This window comes from Lipophrys pholis (genome assembly GCF_963383615.2).
Source record: "Lipophrys pholis genome assembly, chromosome: 17".
Taxonomy (NCBI): domain Eukaryota; kingdom Metazoa; phylum Chordata; class Actinopteri; order Blenniiformes; family Blenniidae; genus Lipophrys; species Lipophrys pholis.
The window spans coordinates 5,653,548-5,673,123 of record NC_137643.1 but is presented as its reverse complement, the minus strand read 5'-3'; the positions used below and the strand labels follow the sequence as shown (position 1 = coordinate 5,673,123).

At 41.6% G+C, this 19,576-nt stretch overlaps 1 protein-coding gene across 10 annotated transcripts in view; it reads left to right on the top strand.

The window, feature by feature from the left end:
- Window positions 1-6,022: 6,022 nt before the first annotated feature.
- LOC308122752 (voltage-dependent calcium channel gamma-6 subunit-like) overlaps window positions 6,023-19,576 on the top strand; it is a 45,896-nt gene continuing 32,342 nt past the window's right edge. For 2 of the 10 annotated variants that reach the window (XM_080484810.1, XM_080484808.1), the window contains exons 1-8: window positions 6,060-6,095; window positions 9,308-9,546; window positions 9,804-9,980; window positions 10,331-10,441; window positions 10,560-10,668; window positions 13,220-13,294; window positions 15,523-15,660; window positions 16,268-16,497. In XM_080484810.1, the coding sequence (XP_080340936.1) occupies window positions 9,837-9,980; window positions 10,331-10,441; window positions 10,560-10,668; window positions 13,220-13,294; window positions 15,523-15,660; window positions 16,268-16,488 (798 nt within the window). In that variant the 5' untranslated portion in view covers window positions 6,060-6,095; window positions 9,308-9,546; window positions 9,804-9,836 and the 3' untranslated portion in view covers window positions 16,489-16,497. Of the gene's footprint in view, window positions 6,096-6,340; window positions 6,520-9,307; window positions 9,547-9,692; window positions 9,981-10,330; window positions 10,442-10,559; window positions 10,669-13,219; window positions 13,295-15,522; window positions 15,661-16,267 lie in introns of those variants that run through there. The other 8 variants (XM_080484807.1, XM_080484811.1, XM_080484802.1 and 5 more) reach the window with 8 other exon arrangements.

The window sequence follows — 19,576 nt, the reverse complement described above, 5'->3', positions numbered from 1 at the left end:
ATGAGTGAATAGGACTGACACTTTAATAATTCAGCAATGGGATATTAGCTGCAATAATAATAATAATATCACAACATTAGAAAAAGTAATTGCGATCAAGTCCCACTGCTCAATATTTCCAGTTAATGCTCGGTCATGGTATTCGAGCATCCTCGTGTCAGGAAGTGGCACCAGTCATCACATCTGCATCTGGAGCATCAATAGTGGCTCCTGCAACTGGACACTCAATCAATTGTACAGATAACTCACTCGTACGGCGTAAGTTGTTGCAAGCGTTTCCTTTTTTAGATTAGTCCAAATAGTTTTCTCTGCCCTCATTTCATGGTTCTTGGAAGTCTTGTACATGTCTTTTCAGGTGCTCCATTTTAGACCCAGTCACTACAACTCGCACTGTAGACTTCTTTTTTTGTGTGTAGTTTTCACAACTGAAACTCTTCCTGCCACGACGACAATTATTCTTGTTTATCATAAAATAAATGTTCAAAACTTTCTACTATTGCCACCAATGGGACGACAAAGCATTGCAGTCTCATTGTCTGAGCTTTGAGCGGCTATAATTACCGTGCAAAGTGGGATTGTATTTACACATGATGAGATAGAGCGAGACTAGCAGGTCATCGCTGACGCAGACAGATGATCATGACCAATTGTCATTTATGAGATAACTAGTGAAGATGGAGGGAAACTGATGAATAGTGAGGTCACAGAGCGAAATAAAGGAGAAACAAAATGAGAACAGAAAAGTTTTTCGTATGTCTGTTTCATCAGTACATCATGAATCATAAATAAATTATTCAAAATGAGGCAAAAGAAAAGTGGTTGAGCTTGTTTGGATCCAAACTAACTGAAGTAACCAGTGAGCTCACTGTGTTTGTAATAAGGTTCATTTATAAAAAATACTTAAATACATAAAAAAAAAAAATACTTTCTCTGTGGTGTCAAATAATAAAATATAGAATTGTGGAAAGTATGATAACTCCATAAAGTGCTGTTGAGCTCATTTAATACGTTAATTTGAACTAATGTTATTTGAAGACCAAATTGATAAACTACTGGTCACTGGCCTGTCAATTATATAGTAAAAGTAAAAAATATATTATGGGACCTCTAGGTTTTTTTGGAGAGCAATTAAGGTTTCGTGATGAGACCACAACTTCACACCACTTTAATATTTATCAGAAAGAAAAGTAAAGTAAAGTTTCCATGAAAACAAAAGTCACTCTGAGGTGCAGTCTTATCAAAACCCTTTCAGACTGTAACCTTTAGGTCATATCAATATGTCGATGGTATTTTCTCTCCCATAAAAGATTTGCAAATGTGACTTTTATCAAAAATGTTTAAACTTTCCTAATATTTGTGTACGATGGCTGTCATTATTCTTCTGTTTGTTCTATTGTTGGAGCTCTGCTGTGGCTCAGGGCTTTAGCTGAACTGCTCATTGCGCTGATGATTGTTTGGTTGGAGTATTCACAGGATAAACTTTTTCATTCAGAAACTGCTCCAGAGTTGTTTAACTCCACGGGATACATGCAAATTGCATTTCCTTGAACGGTTGGGGGAAACGTTTTAATGCACTGCCTTTAACTTTAATTGATTTTTGTCATTATGGCTCCACATGCACCTCGAATAAATCTCTGTCTTATTTAAATTGCAGTTTGAAAGGTAGAAAACAAAAAATGGTCTCTCTCTCTCTCTCTCTCTCCCTGAAAATGTCTCTCCTCGGGCAAAATGTGGCAGAACTGGCGGTGCTGGAGCCAGCATGCATGAACCTGGACGTGGACGTCCTTCACCGCAGGCCGTCCTAATGAATCCTCTTTATTCTTTGTGTTGGTGTAATCTCATCAGACCTTTCTGCAACTCAAGAGTTCAGGGTTCAAGGCTCAAACTCTCCATCCATGCCTGAAGGATCCCAGCAGCTTAGCTTCACACCCTCCTCCCTCCCCGCCTGCCTCTCTGCCAGGTGGTGCCATCTCATGGCCGGGGCCCACCATTACAAACACATTTAGAGGGAATTCTAACATTTCAGGGACAGTTGCGGGACTTGGGAGCAGAGCTAACACATGGATACCCCACAAGACTCCCCATCGCCTCTGGTTTAAATGATTCAGTCATTGAGGGAAGTTGCTGTTGATCTCGAAAGGAAATACATCCTGAAAGTAATCTGAAGAGGCTCTGATAGGACTACACTTGAAATAGATTATGTCCCACTTTCCGTATATTTACCACCTTTGACAAATGAGAATGCTAAAATAGTATTGTTCTTGTTTTTCTTCTGTGTTCTTGTACCGCTTAAGCTGCTCAATGTTTTGCTGAATTGCTCACTAAACTGCACCGAGCAAGCAGATGTTGAAGAGAACCATGGACCCAAGGGGACGTGTCCAACTTAATATAATGCTTGGAGTGGAAAATCACAAGCAGCCAAGAGGATGAAGAATTGAAGCTTGGCCAGCAAGAAGAAGAAACAAAAACACAAACTGAGGAGTTAACGGGTCTATTCAAATATCAAAGGAACGTCAGAGGCAGCCCGAGTTCAGATAACTTTTTGTGTGGCCACTGCAGGTTTTACTCTTGGTACCCCCTGTGGTAGCCCCTCCTAAAAAAGATCTGCCCCTGATGTCACTGCATACATCTTAGCATGTAAATTTAATGAAAACTAATATGGTCAGAAGAAGGGAGGAAGCCAGAAGGTCGTCGACACATACGGAATAATTGGTTGGGTGAACAGGGAGCAGAAAATGAATAAGGGATGCTCTCTGTTCCCTGAATGCTTCGCATCCAATTGTCCTTGAATAAAACCCCCAAAACTTCTGGCAGAACTATGCAGTCTGACGTGAAGTCACCTTCTCTTGGTAAATCAATGGTAATATGGAGAGAAAATTGTCCTTCAAGGTTTTTATTACAGAGGAGGCATCGCTAAGGAGAAGGACATTTGTTGTTTTTATTGCAGCGACTTCATAAACAATATGCACTGATCAACCATGACGTCTATGATTGTGTAGGTCCCCACTTTACTGCAAAGACCTGCCTGACCCACCGAGACAGAGACTTTATTAGACCACTCAAGACGTTCCGTGATATCTGGCACCCACATATTAGCAGCAGTATTGGTCAAGTCCTTTAATCTATGAAGTGGAGTCAACAAATGGTCTACTGGCATCAATCAGCCTTGTTGTAGATTTATATGGAGCATTGTAAAATTGACCCAAATCCTCACGGCTGCTAATGTTAAAATTGATGTTAATCCAACTTATAACTTTCATGTTGCTGTCAGGACTTGAGTGAGGTGAGGGCTAGTGTGGTGCTTTTTCCTTCTGTAAACAGGAGTAAAGCGAAATAATTAAAAAAGTGCTTTTAATGGAGTTTCTGGTATTTCTAAGGCCAAAACTCAGAGTTGTCTCAGTGAATGCTATAGTTATAGACCTGGGGAGTAGAACAGAGAAAGACGGCAGTTTTGGGAGTAAACAGTAAACAGAACAGGACCAATTATTGGGTAAAAGAAAACCTGTGTCATCATGTCATAACTCGAAAGTGCTTTTCATGAGTCGTGGTGGACCTCAGAATACTGTGCAACTCAATTGTGAGGCAAGTGTCTCTCTGTTCATCGTGCTTCGGTCAATCATTTGTCTTTCAAGTTCTCACTCTCCTTCACTTCACTCTTTTTCTCCCTCTGCCTCATGTTCTCCATCTTTGTTTGTCTCCGTCCGTCTGACCTTCTTGCTTGCGAACACGCCGTTTATCACAATGCGAAGCACATCTGACTGCAGTGTTTTCTCTCTCTGTGTTTTTCCAGGCAGCAGTAGCACCAGGCACTTACTGACCCTGTGATTAGATGGCTGGAAAATGGATTCAATAAATACTTTTAACGGTCTGCGAAGCCAGTGATTTAGAGGGTGACAAAGCATTAGTTTAAGGGACCGCTTGGTAGTATGGATTTTTTCTCACGTATTCGTTTTTATTGTGTTTGTTAAATTTATGTTTATCATGTCTGTGGTTGTCGATAGGGAAGCATCTTGCTTTGGCCTCTGAAACCGACACACCGGGCCTGATCTACAAGAAGGCTTGTGTTTTAAAAAAGTCACCTATTTTTTTGCACGTAAACACTTGTGAAAGATGATCAAGTAGCGAGATACACTGAGGATGACATCTGACAGATGTACGTATAAGACACTTCCTCAGCAAGTGTGCCTTTACGGATATGGACTATGGGGCATGTTTTCCAGATCACACACAACACTGGAAGGAGTTTAGGCTCAAAGATTAATGTACAACCTGCAATGTGAGTTACAACGTCTGAAAACCTTTGTGTTGTTGGGAATTAACTTTGGCCGTCAAGAGTTTCATTTCCCCAAAATTATTTCCCTATTTGTGATTTTGTTTTCTCTTTTTGCCATGTTCAAATTTATTTGCTGTGAGACTTCATGGTCTCACATTTCATCATTCAGTGGTCAACGGGAACCGGTTTCCAGCCGATTGTTCTTGTATGAAAATGCCTAATGCACTCAAAACCATTATTTGAACAGTTTAATACTCAACAGACCAAAATAATGCCCACCAACTGCAAACTCAATCTACCTGCACAAACACACAATTGAGACCCCATATCCACGACATTTCAAATGAAAACGCATCGTTTCGTGTTTACTCATCGTTTTGAAAACTATGTCCATTGTCCAACAGCAGAAACACTGAAAAAGGTGCAGTTTTCATGTTGGGCCACTAATATGTGCTGTTGGATGTTTTTATGATGAAACCACACACACTTGCGTGCAGAGAACAATACACTATAAACATTAATAATGGGCGAACACGGACATTCTAGAGGACAGACGACCAAGTTGGATTGTTAATACGGTGACCGTCAACTTTAAGACTACCAAGTCCCAGGAGAATATGGACTGAGAGTCACGACACTCTGGAGGAAAACATTGTTCTGATTGTCCATCTACTGAGCATGTGCAGAACAACAATTCACGACGGTCGTAGTGCACATGTGCAATAGCAGCAATTCCACAGTCGACATAAATATTGGCGCTCGACTGTTTTCAAAAGGTCGTGTTTTTAATCTCTCGACAAAAGATTCATTTAGCAGCACCAGTGTATGACTTGATCTTCACTGTTTAGAATATTTCAAACAGATTAGGATGAATGGCAAATCTAAATGGTTTATAAACTATCTTTGCCTGCGCCAACAGGCTGCAGGGTATCAAGTTCTCACTGTCTGGTGGAATTGGTCTCATGGGTCCAACATCTGACCACATGTGCTCCCAGACAGCCAACCGCCAGCCCTGCTCGTTTTCGAGGTGTTGAATCTACGATTCCTCCTCCAATCAGCCAGATCGTAGCGGCGGCCGCAGACAGGAGCCTCACAGCCAGGGTCGAGCTGACACAAGCCCCCCGCTGCAGCTCTTTCCCCCGGGTCAGCTTTAATGTCATTAACAGGTGGGGGGCAAAAATAGAAGGAGGAAGGCACATGCACATGAACACGCACATACACACACACACGGCTAAGAAGATAGGGGCAAGTGTGCGCGTGGAAGCACATTTTCACACAACTGTGTTATAAAGCTGGGAAACTCATCCAGCACAACCGGCTATGTTAAGTGTAAACAAACAGATTCACTTACAGAAGCTAAACTGTCACTGCAACACACACACACACACACACACACACACACACACACACACACACACACACACACACACACACACACACACACACACACACACACACACACACACACACACACACACACACACACACACACACACACACACACACACACACACACACACACACACACACACACACACACACACACACACACACACACACACAGCAACTTAATATGCACAGACATACACACGTATACCACACACACGCATGTTTGGGCATTTAGCTGATGCTCTATTTCACCACCAAGCACATGCATATGCTTTAACCCCCCTATCCGCTCATGGACTCAACACTTGAGCCACTTTGACCTCCACCCCCTTTCCCCCCTCCCTCGCCCGCTCACTTTCCCCTCCGTCACTCCCTCTCCTAGCCTCACCTCGCCCTCCGTCACTCCGAGCAGAGCAACACACACAAAAACCAGGTCAGCAACTTGTTCGTGTCATTGTTGTGATGTTTGTGAAGTGGCGGCGAGCGCTGCGAAGCACGCGAGCAGCACGTGTTAACGAGTGAAAAATAAAATTGAATGCGTCTCATTTTTGGCCGTTGGACTGGTTAGTGGAGCCGGTGGTGGTGAGTGGGGGGGAAGGGGGGGCGGCAGAAGCTGATCTTCTTCAAATGTTGCCTGTGCTTGTGTTTCTGGAGTCAAGTTTGCCGTTTGTGTGATCCAACACAAGAACTCGGCACTGATTCCATCTGGGCTTATTTTTGGAGGCAGCAGTCTGGATTTGTTGAGAGTGAACTTGTTAAATGGTGGCTGGCCACAGCTGCAGTAATGAGTTTCTTCCTTCAGCTTCAGAGCCGCTTTTCTACTCTGTCCAATTGGATTCCTTATAAGGAGAGCCGAGGTCAGTTCAGATGAGTAAGAAATGACTCTATTTGTGTTTGCAAACAGACACTTTACAGCTTATTATCTGTCTCGTCAGCTGTTTTAACAGGTGATAAAGCCGTTTTGCTGTGAGCTCATAATGACCAATTTCTATATCTGTCTTTTTGAAAAGTGCACATTACTTAAATGCTGGAGATAGTACTACTGCAGTGTCAGCAATGACATGCATTATGTATCAAAACAGTAAAAGGGTATGTTACTACTATAGTTCAACTGTCAAAAGCTGCATGTTTATCCTTAATTATATAATACATAAATCTGTAAAAGTGCATTTTCAGCAAGTTATGTTCAGAGCAGAATATTTGTTGAAGTGAAATTACATGACTTTAGTCAATTATTCTTATTTTCAGTCTATGCCAACTCTGAAAAAAGGTTTCTGTGAAAGACTTGCTGAGATGAGGGTTGTGGCAAGTAACATTATTGACACTCCTGCACTATTTTATCTGATCAAATGATGCACACAACAGCAAAGTTGCCTCTGAGGATGTGACTAGATTAGTGCATTAGCTGACAAACATAAAACCTACTGCTGGTACTTCTACTATTACTACAACTGCACTATTACACCTTATCATATGACGCATACACCCACTTGAAGGGCAGTTGATTATTTTTTTTAAGATTAGTAAATTAGCCAGTGATATTAAATATACTATGATAAATCTGGTTATATGGTGCAAAAACTACTGCAGCTATTAAAATTTGTGTCTGTTATACCGTATAACTTTGTATGTTGCATCCCTACTAAAGTGCTTTTCACAAACATATGTTTGGGCTACATTGGATCAAAATATATAACATTGTTGCGATACTAATTTATTATTGGCGTGAATATGATGCACATAATTGCAAATATGTTTGGTTTAGTGGATTAACAGACAAATAGAAACTATATCAAGTGTAAATAGTGCGAGGAGATGCAAGGTGATGGAATTCGTATGGATTCATTTTCTTAGCCTTGGACATTTCAATACATCGGCAGGGTGAGATGCTTCTCCGTTACTATAGTTAACAACTGTCTCTTTAAGCCTACTGTTCAGTGCCACTGTAATTAATGGACAAAACTGATATCCAGGAGTTACTCGGGCTGGTAAATACATACAGAAAAAACGACTTTAACGTAATAAGTATGTGATGTGATCGCACTTTACCCGATGCAGCTTGGCGCCAAAGAAGAAATTCATCTGTCAGATGGAATTTTTTGTGTCTCGTTCATTTAATCTTCACTCAACAGTAGAAAGATTACCTAGTGATTAGTCAAATAACGGCAATCTTCAAAACCTGATATTTCTAGAAAGTGAGAGAAAAAGTATGTCCTTGAATTTAAGGCTTATGTGATAAACCTCAAAGATAAAAATGACCCATGAAACAGAAAATAGTTGTAATCCATTTCATTCTATTATAAATAAGCCAGGATCTTGAATTCTCTTTTGTTTCGACGGTATTGTTTCCGATGTATAATGTAAGAAAACAGTTAAAATTATAATGCAGAAGTTAAAAATGCTGAAAAGTGTGATCATTAAATATATGTGTAATGTAACAGTCAAGATATATATTATAAGAGATATTAGAGTTAAGTGGAAAGTATCACTTTAAAAAAAAGTGTGATGTAATACATGATTTAACTTTATTTCAACAAAGTGCATTAACTATAAAAAAGATAAAAACATGAAAGTATGGCCAGAACCAGAAAAGATACCGATACAAAGAGCAGGTGAATTATAGTCCCTCAGTCAATAACAAGTGTCACTCGGTCACTGTGTGAATGAATACAAAAGGGTTTTCTTTGTGAACGTGGACATCATTTCATACTTAATGTATGATTTTGTTGTTTCACATCATCGTCTCAAACTCATGTCGTCAACCAGACAGATGCTGAAGGAAAAGTAAAGTTCTGCGTCGTCTCGGAGGGGGAAGTGTTTAATTTTTCCTAACACGAGGTGGGATTGTCTGTGGTGTCACCATGTGGGAAGGCGATGGGACAGCTGCTTCACTCGGCCCTCAGACACAAAGGGCTTTGAGATCCGCTTCCCGCCCATGTGTGCCACTCCTCCGTCACACTCCCTCTCAGAATAGATAATTGGTTCTGGCTTGAAAACGACGAGCGTTGTGTTTTATTTTGTTTCTCAAAGTGTCTCAGAATAGACGGCCGGTTATGATTTCACTATGCTGACTGTTTTCTGTATGTGCTGGCCGTCACATAACTTCTCAAAATAGATAATTGATTGTGATGCTGCTATGCTAAGTACTTTCATATCCCTTAATGAAAGAGCAGAGCGCTGATAATCATTTATGATTTTGTGAAGTTCTCAGCAGATTTTCTATCGATAAAAACTGCAAACACATTAAATACAGTCCATCTTGTTTTTTGTTTGAACCACAGTGACAATAATATTATCACATTTCTAGATGTTCTGTTTACTGAATTTCATTGTCGAGTGGCAAGAATTTGAAAACATGTTTAACGTGTAACACTATTATTAAATGTGGACATCTAAAAATACTTATTTAATACATCCAAAGCTTTTTAGAACAGTTCATGCCTGCTTAAATTAGAATTGAAAGAATACAAACGTGTAGTGATGTAAAGCATTGAACAGATGGGTGACTCCTCTGAAGACAATATCCGTCCATATATAAAATAGAGGATAAGCCTCTTTTTCTCTACAACATTACAGTTATTACACTACACTATTACATGACAGTCTAATGTTGCTTTTTCTCTTCCTCTGTTCTTTCTTCTCCAGAAGTTACTTCACTCGCTCCTCGCCTCCACCTCGGCTCACGCTAAGTGGATACCCTTTTCTCTTCATCGTTCATATTGTGAGATTCTTTTTTCATGATGCCTCATTCGGCAGTTTGGCATCAGTCATCCAAGACGCCGCATTTTCACAAGCTCTTTCTCAAGAGAAGACTGATTCCTATGTTATCCTGCTAAAGCTTTTCAAAGACTGTGTTTTAGTTTCTCTTCACAAAGAAGACTTTGGTGGGTTTAATATTTTCTTCTTTTGTTTTCATCTTCTAACCTGTTCATTTGGTCTCATGTTGGGTTTCATTGTTCCCCATTCGGGCGCAAACTGACAATAGAAAACTGAATTTCCCTCTTTTTTTATTGTTTCTGCTGAAATATAGTTGAACTCAAAACCAGTTTGACCACCGAGCCTTACCCCTCTTGGCTGCCTTGGTTGTTTTTTTTTTCCTGTTCTGTACAAAATGTGGTCTACCTTTTTTGTGACTGATGAGGAGGGCCGCACGGTTGGCCCGGGGGTTCCAGGGATGAGCGCGGCAGCCGCACCGGGGGCGGGCCAGGGAGCGGGAGGCCTCACCAACCTCATGACCGGACGCAGCACGTTCGGCGGGAACAAGCGCCGCAGGACGACGTCGACGGGACACGTCATGAGTGAAGCCCAGGAAGGAAAGGTTTGTGTGTGCATAATCCCTTCAAGGATATAGAAATATACAAGCTTCTGAATTTCTTAAACTGATCACAGTTACCTGTAAACGTTATTGAGAGGAATAGTGGCGAGTATCAGCTGCTCCATTACGGGGAAGCCACAGTGGATCGTGTGATCCAAATGTTTTTAGTTGCGCAAGTTCAACGGGTGAGCCGGGTGGAGACAGGAAATGAGGAAAAAATGCAAAGTCAGGTCCAAAACTTTGATTTTAAAATATTTAAGATTGTTCACAGAACTGTGATCAATGTAAAGTCCGCATCAATGACAAAAAATATCTGATTGAATACCCAACTGGCGGTTTTTCCCCCCCACCAGATTAAATTGGCGTTTTTCGTGGCCATAGTGGGCGTCGTCCTCACGGTGCTCGGGCTTGGTACAGAGTTCTGGGTGGAGCTCGCACCAGCAAAGAATTTCTACAACAATCAGGTAAAATAATAAAACAACTTATTTTTTTATACTCAAGCCAGGAAAGCCTTTGTTGTCTGGTTTGAAATCTAATTAAACAGTATTTTATTTTAGAATTTTCCTAATCTTGATTTTGCAGACATGTCTGACGGCTCACTATGGTCTGTGGAAGGGCTGCACCAAGACCCTGTGGGTGTCCGACATCGACCCGGAGAGAGAGAGCTGTGGACCCGCTGAACTGCCTGGAGGTGACTCCACGAGTTGCCGCCTGTCTGAGTGGATGTGTGTCGAACTTTACGTGATGGCTGACTGGGTCTGTTTGAGCAGATGATAGACAGAACAACTGGCCGACTGGACATTTGTCAAACTGTCGAGCCTGTCGCACGGCTCAGCTTGAATTGACTAAAAGTGAGTGATTGGACTACTTGACTTTTCTGGCCAGACAATTGATGCTTGGCTCACTGTGTGCTGGCAGGAAAACAGCCTAGTTGACACGATGAGTCATTGTTTTTCAGTCTGAATGAAATCGTCTAGATTTTGTTTTTTGGGTCAAGTGAAGAGATGCATGGAGAACATTACATGTGCCTGAGATTCTCAGTGAAGTAGCACTACATTAGCATAACATCAAAACTGTTGTTGAATATATTTGGGTTGAAATTTGGGTAAAATCTGCAGTAAGGATTTTATAGACTGAATCCTCGTCCACATTTCTTTGTTTCCTAAATGCTGCTGTGACGAAAAGATGCAAACTGACAACACTTCACATATTTATAACCAGTTGACAATCATACCAATGAATGATCCCCATTTTGTTCAGTATGGAAAAGTGACATGCTGGTTGCAAGAGTTTTTTTTTTTGAACAAGATGAGGCATGTTTCCCTTGTCGGATTAAATAGTGCACATGTTCTGTGTTCAGCCAAAGGAAAGAGTCCAATCATCGTGAGCCTGGCTGCCTCGCTGGCTGCAGAAGCCCCTTATTTGTTGAAGGGATTTGAATGTTGTCCATCGGGATTTTGAGGGCTGTGGTAACAGTTCACAGTAACACTGATCGCTGCTGTTGGGGAGATGAAAAAACCCAAGCAGAGCACTTTGAAGACGTAGCTTTGATCACACTAATTAAGACTGATGTGTGTACGTGTTTTGCTCACTCGTGCTCATAAGTGTGCGAGGAAACAGATTGAGGTGTCACAATCTGTTTGATGGCCAGACTCTAATTGGTGTATCGCACATCAGCGGGACTGGAAAATACAAATTGTGCAGGAAGCGTTGGATAGTCACCTTCAGCTTGTCATTGACAGTCACGGATGATTATGCTTGATGGAGAATAATTGAAACTAAGGAATACAGGGGTGGATGAAAAGAGGGAAAGGGATGTGGCTTCTTGAATTTAAATAAGATGTCCGCAGCTCCAGCAAGATAACCTGTTTGTGTTGGAATCGCTAAGTCAGGACCTCCGTATTTTCACAGAAGACATTGAGTTCACAGCATCTCACTGTGGAGCTCATTTTATAGACAAATGTCCAATTATAGGCTGCACAGCATCCACAGCATAAGCAATTTGAAACACCCAGAACAATGAAAGAGATTGTGGAAGGAGAAAGGACGTTCATCCTCCTCCTGCTGTAATAATTGGCAGTGATAAATAACCAGTGCTGTGCAAGCCAAGGCACTGAAAATGTGTACACAAATCAACTTGGTAAAAAGTGTTGTCTTGAAAGAACTTCATAAATGAACGAATGACAAGATGTACAAGGTAGCTAACGTATCACATGTACTGTCATCAAAGACTGTTTTGAATATTACTCACAGCAATACATGTTTCGTGTTATCATGAGAGCTGATTTGGGTCACAATGAATGAAGCTCTCTTCATTCAGTGAGAAAATAATCTTTACTGGTGGCAACACACTGACATTTCACCCATCTCAGACAGCTACGACCCACAGCTACTCCCCAACAAACCTAAATGCAGCAGAATATCAAGCAACGATCAACACAACTCCAGTGCAACAAGGTCGACAGATTGTACATAAAATAAAAATGTGAGGTTGAAGAGTGAAACCTTGTAGAGCTGCGGCACAACAAGTCTCGTATATAAAATGCATAATCAAGCTCCAGCCATGACAGTGACATTATAATGCCTTTGAATATTAGTGCATGAAATGCTGCTAATGCTCATGCGCACCGCAGCCGTAGTAAATGCTTCTTCCGCACATGGCCAGTATTTAGACAAAACGAAAAATGTTTCCTCCGTCGTGTCATGACTCCCAGTTCACATTCTCCTGAGACTTGGTAGTTTTATAGTTGAGAGTCACCGTAATAACAATCCCAACTTCATCGTCTGTCCATACGAGTGTCCATGTACTCCCATTGTTAACGTTTAGAGTGTATTGTTCTCTGCACGCGTGTGTGGCTTCATTACAAAAACAAACAGTGCCCACTCGTGGCCCAGCTCGCTAACTACACTGTTTGTGCCATCCCTGTGTAAACAGACCTTGTTTTCAAATCGTTGTCATGTAAAAAAAAACTTTTCTGAATCTGAAACACAAAACCGATGGGTTTCCACTTGAAAGATGAAAACGGGGCCTAAAGTTTCACGATCGGCAATTACCAGCTCTGCTGTCAAAAGTAGTAGTGTGCTATTTCCAGCACTGCCAACAACAGGCAAGACCAGTCCACCTGCTGAGGTGAAGCAATGGCAAGTGGGAAAAGGTTTAGTCGAGGGATTCATAAAAGACTCAGGGCTTTGTTGAACCAGGGGTAGCCCAGCGCTTACCGATGCCGTTTCTCTTCCTGCAGAATCAAACTGCACCTCCTTCAAGTTTTTCACCACGGGAGAAAACGCTGTGATATTTCAGAAGACAACGCAGAAGAGTGAGTCACGCACCTCTTTCGGCCTCACTCGGTTTCTGTTCCACCTTCTCTGCCCACATCTCATCCCTCATCTCCACATCTCCCTCCCGCGGCCACCCCCCCCCCCCGTGCCCTCTTTGCTCCTTCCACACACTATCTTGTCGTCTCCCCTCCTGCGATTCACCCCTGTTTCTCTGTCCCTCCATTTCTCTCTCTGCCTTCACCTCCTCGCTGCACTCTTTCAGGTTGGCCATTGTCTGCACTGCGAGTGTTTGAAATGTATTCCGCCCACGCTGCGTTCAAGTGTCTCCGAGCTGCCGTCTAACCTCTCATTTTCCTGGCAGCTTCATAATGTATTAAGATCACACAGTGCCATACGCTGAATGAAGAAAGACAGACGTACATTAAAATCTTTGTTTGCTGATGCCACATCACTGTCACACCTATAAGCCTCAATGTAGTGATTTAATAAGTATAGTCATGAGCGTATAAAATAACATGTTCGGAGTAGAGATGAGCTTCTACGTCTCCACGCTGTTGGAATAAAACCACTTAACAGGACAAGTTAAAAGGCATCGGGTGTTCTTGTGTTTATAGATCCTCAGCAAAAGGCTGAAAAACGTACAAACAGCTGCTGGTGATGAACAGCTGCCGTGTACTCAAGATGAAGGAATTGTAGTTTTTTTTTTTTTTTTTTTTAGCTTAACCCTGAAGCTAAAAACAACTTTGTAACAGACAAAAACGTCCACGATATTTTCAGTCTAAAGGTTGATACGTAGTCTGCAAGACTCAAGTGGAAAACTTCTGGAAGGACATTGGAAAAATGGTAAACTTATATGACATGTTCACTCCTCTTCAAATTTCTTCTGACCAATCACATCAAACACCACAAAAAAAAAAAAAAAAAAAAAAAGGTACTGGATGATGTGGAGAAAAAGCTACAAAAAAAGACCCACAGAATGTTTTTGTTGCAGGTTTGAGAAAAAGAACAAATCCCTCACTTTTAGCAGCTCATGTATAGATTTCAAGTTGCCAGAAGGAAAAGCTGAACACCTCATGGCAAAAGAAATAAAGGTTTCCCGTTGCGTTTGTTTTTTACCTTGAAAACCTTGAACTCAGACTTATAAATGTAGGAGACCGTTTGATTCAGATTAGTTTGCAGGAGTACACAAAAAGGCTCAAGATGTGGTCTCTCTCATTTAAATTAAAAAGAATGAATGAATAAAAATTAGAATTGGATAAAAATACAGAATTTGTGTTAAACAAGTTTTATTTTAGGCTCCGAAAATCACTAATATAACCATGGAAATTGTGTGAATCATGTAGAAAGTGCATCATTCCATATTTGCTTTGAGGTTTTTTATAGAAAATAAATTTCACAGATTTGCACATTCAACATTCAATTAATTCTTTAAAAATGATTAAATCCACTTACTACATTCAAAAGATCAGTTACTTTAGTAGTTACTGTAAAAGCATGAAACAACAGTAAAAGTAAAATAACTAGTCAGTTAGGAAAAAAGGCAAAATAAAAAAATGTTTAGACGGAGAGACAGCAACTCTGCAGATTAACAACTGTTTTCAGCTCCAGCAAAATGATAGTGAGCCCACTGAAACCTCACCAATTCTGATGATCTTTTTTTTTTATTCAGACGTGTATTCAACCAAATTGCCCCACTTAGGTGAATTTGCATTTCCTCACAAAATCTAGTTCATGCCCACCCTCACAGTTCTGGCTCAGCTTTCAGTGAGACTTTTAAAGGGAATCTGAAGACCCCAAATTTGAAGACACATTCATTCTAGCAAGCCGCTGCAGACTCTCAAGCCCGCATTTATTGAATGCTTTTCCTCAGCTCCTTTTGAACGTCACTAATGAAAACAAACAGTGTACAAAATGAAGCATCACTGCTGTTTTACCTTATCGGCAATTTGTGACAAGGTCATTTGTGAACTGTGTTGCCGCCGAGTGCCGACAATAACAAACTTCCATAGGCATCACTTTGATCATAAATTACACAAACCAGACTGACACTTCGCTGCAGCCACTCAAGCGACTACAGTCAGACATGCCTGAGTGCAACAGAGAAAGTGTCGGCTTTTAAAGAGCAGCAGCTGCTCTGGCTTTCACATCTGAAGTAAGGTCTACTGGATAAAACAGCACTCAGTCCTGCCTGAAAAGTGGTGTTCCTAATGCGCAGATGTTTTCATTAATAGTACTCTCCTCCTCCTCCTCCTCCTCCTCCGTGCAGATCTAAACGTAGCTGCAGCCATGTTGGCTCTTTTCAGCCTGTTCCTGATGGTGATGGGGGCCATTTGCATCACCATGTCTCTCAGCAAAGAGATTATTTTCTTCCTGAAGCCGGCGTCCATCTGCTTCATTCTGTCAGGTGAGTGAACGAAGCAGCAGCAGCAAGATGAGCTTCAGAGGCGTCTGACGAGCTTTAATCACCCCAATTTATGGTTAAAAGCTGCATTTCATAGTGTTTTTATAAGAAGAAAGAAGAAAAAGCCTGACTCTGACCCCCAGGTTCTCCTGCTGCCGAGTCTAGCCTAAACCTAAAGCTCATCTCATACAGGAGTCCAGCCGCTCACTTTGAGAACCACTGAGGTAGAGGGATTAGCCAAAACATTATGGCCACCTGCCCAATAGTGCCCGGGGCCCCAAAATGCTGTGGAAAAAAATCATGAACTTTGAAAGTACATACTCCATCAGACCACTGAAGGTGTGCTGTGGCAGCTGACACCGTGATGTGAGCAGCAGATTGTTTAAGTCCTGAAGGAAGCTGTGTAGGACCATGTGCATCATGAGTCTTGGTCACCCATCACATTGTAGCAAGTATACCGGTTCTCTTTTCCCTCTCTTTCTTATACCAATTTCAATAAGACACTGATCGTTGCAGATCACGCCATTAGAGCAGCACTTGTAGACAAAGAGTGCCTCTCACAGTGTTCATAAGGTTTTGGCTGATTGATGTTTCTCTCTCCGTCCCTCAGGGGTTCTGGTGCTTCTTTCCGTCATGGTTTTCCACCAGTCCGTTCTGGCCTTCCTGGCCAGCGACCACACGGTCCCACTCCACCACGAGCTGTCCTGGTCAGTGTCGTGTATTGGCTGTGCGGGGGCCGTCCTCATCATCGGCGGGATTCTGTTCCTGCTCCTGGCGCTGCCCTACAGCCCCTGGCAGAGGTGCCTCCCTCACAAGGACAGCAGCAGCTAGTGGCCTGAGGTGATGGCGCACTTTAACCGCCCCTCCTGAGAGGACGGAGGCTGCGGAGGGGCGGTAAGATTTCCCAGACACGTCTGAGCACAGTGGGATGACTTTTTCTGTTGACCTAGCGGATTTCCATGCATGCTAATGAGACACTGATGGAGGAATCTCTGGCATTTCATGTGCCTCAATTTCTGAATTTAGCAAAGACCACATACCACATACCAGACTTTATTATCAGGGAGGTTGTCGCCATGAGAGCCATTTTCTTTGACTGGTAATTAGTACATTTATGATCCTATAACTTTGAATCAGTATGTTGTGCTCTAAAGCCCAAATATCATATTAAGTTAAACTGCACTAACATGATCCTGATGCTCAGATGTGTGTGGGAAACACTCCTGTATTGTCTTATTAATGATCCTGCAGGGTTTGGAGGCAATATGCCATTTGTTCACGGGGGGAAATAAACTACTCAGTGAAGCAATTTGCAAAATGACAACTCATATACTGCCAAGTCGCTGAAAGTTCAAAACCTTCATATAAGTGCCTGCTTTGAATGCTAGTTGGAAAGCTAACATGCTACTGTCAAAATGTTGGCTGTGCAAAGGCTTCATATGCTATAATTGATCATTAATATTGATAACAGAAGCCTGTGCGCCCTCTGTAGGACCAACATGTCATTACACCTGAAAGTAACCGGCACATTTATGCTCCGTTTGTACGATTCCACTTTCAAGTGAAAATGGAAAAGTTTGGTTGCAACTTCTTGAAAACACTGAAACTCCTTCAACGTGGAAACAGGGAAGAACGCATCTTTTCTGAAAAGCTGCCACTGCACATGCACATGCACACCATGGCCTTAGGCCACATCCACACAAGCCAAAACAATCTTTTTTCTCGCCGGGGTTCTCCCCAAATAATTCCATCCACACATCACTATGAACACGGCTCAATACGAGGCTTCAGGGCAGGTAGTACATATTCCAGGCCTTTAGGGGCGCTGTGACTCACCAAATACATCAAAAATGCAAAAGAGACAGAGCACATAGAAATTTTGAAGTAGACTCTTGCTCAGACTTCTTATATAACTCTGAGTGCTATAGGTCTATGGCCCTGCTCTTTCTCCTGCTGCTTGCGTCAGTAGCTTCTGCAGCTCGACTGGAGCACGTAGTCCGCGATTGTTGTGGTCATTAGGTGACATCCCGTACCGCCGTGGGGGATGAAGGGGTTGATGACATCATCGTTTTTCCATAGATGATCGTCTTTGCCGTCCACACCTCACAGCCGTGCCGGGGTTCAAGTATTTCCCCACTCTGGGACCCGTGTTCAAAAAACCCCATTTTCAGGCTTCTAAAACGCTGCCTCCTGTGGATGACCGGCCAAAAATAGTGTCTTTACGTGAGCCGGCGTTCTCGTGTGGACCGCCCTATAGTAAATAGTTTTCCTGCAAATGCGCAAGTAGATGGACAATAAGAACAACATGGTGTCATGACTCCCAGTCCATATTTTCCTGGGACTTAGTAGTTTTATAGTTGAGAGTCACCTGTAATGTCCCTATGAATGTCCGTGTGCTCGCCATTGTTAATGTTTATAGCTCTTTGTCCTCTGCACACACTTTGTTTTTCGGGGTTTCATTTAAAAAAAAACAACCAACAGCGCCAACTCATGTCCTGTCATGCTACAATGTGTTTAGTGTTTCCGCCACTTCTATGTAAACAGGCATTGTTTTCAAAATGTTGAATAAACACTAGACTTTTCTGAAACAAAAATGCAAAAACGATGCATTTTCACTTGTCGTGTAAACAGGGCCCGAGATTTTCCTTCATGTGATTCATGCATTGTAGCTCACCTGCAGTAAAAAGCGGACCTGGGCCGACATGGTGCTATGTGATGTATATTTTAGATGACAAGCCATTTTTTCCATTTAAGTGCAACACTCGTCACGTCAAGCATCAAAATTTATCTCTTTGAAAGACTACAGAGGTGTCTCAAACTTGCATGAACAGCATCCAAACTAACCTTTCCTCCTTCTTAATCCACAAAACACTAACAATTCCACAGCAAAGCTCCCCAGTGAGTTTGAAACAGCCCTCCTTTTGCTCAGGTAAACAATACAAGCTCAATACAAACAAACAAACAAAGCTTCCCCCTCTGAACAAATAATGCATGGACCTCTAATCTGAGAACCTCTTTTAAAAAGCTTGTTAATTCTCAGTGATGAAAGCGTGAAAAAAAAAAAAAAAAAAAGCCTTTTGTTTGTCCTCCGGTGCCTCAACTTATGCAGAGCTGCCTTTCATTGTCTGTAGTGAATGTTTTGTTGCATATCGAGATAGGCATTAATTAGAAATACATTAATTGCATTGTTTTATGCAACCCTGTCACCTGGAAATGACATTTAGAGACAATTAATTTAATACACAATAACCACCAGGTTACATATTTTTTAATAACACAGTGTGGAAATGTCGACACTATAGTCTATTAAATGAATATTGTACAAAAACATGTAAAGTCCAGTGGAATTAAAAGAAAAGTCCACAGTAAATATAATAAAACCACCAATTTTGGAGGAAAGTGAAATACTTGCTCCAACCAACAGTTACAAATGGGGCCTTGAGCTGTTTAGAAAAGTATTATTGCACAATAAACGTTATATTAAGAGGAATGGGTTGTTAAGTCACAAGGTTTTCATACTGCAAAGGTACAAATACACCACCACACTGTATTTCTTAGGTCGTGCGCAACAATAGTTTTATCATCATCACATGCAATGTAAAGGGAGTCGTACATCGTTAGACTATGCACCTAAAGTTTGAAATAAAGTGGAAGTTAGGAGCTGCACAACTAGACATTATTGTAAAGATTTCGAGAGAAGTAGAAGCTGCACACAATTTAAAATCTGCTGGAGTGAGGAGCCACCGTAGTTTCCCTCAGTGTCGTCTCAATGATGATTTATGTTAGAAGAAAGTGCTCCTCCGTGCCTGAATGGAACGAGAACCATCTCTACAAATCCTCTTTTTTTTTTTTTTTTTTCCTTTTTGAACTGAATCAATTGAGTATGAATGAGTTCATTTTATTATTAAACATGTCATGA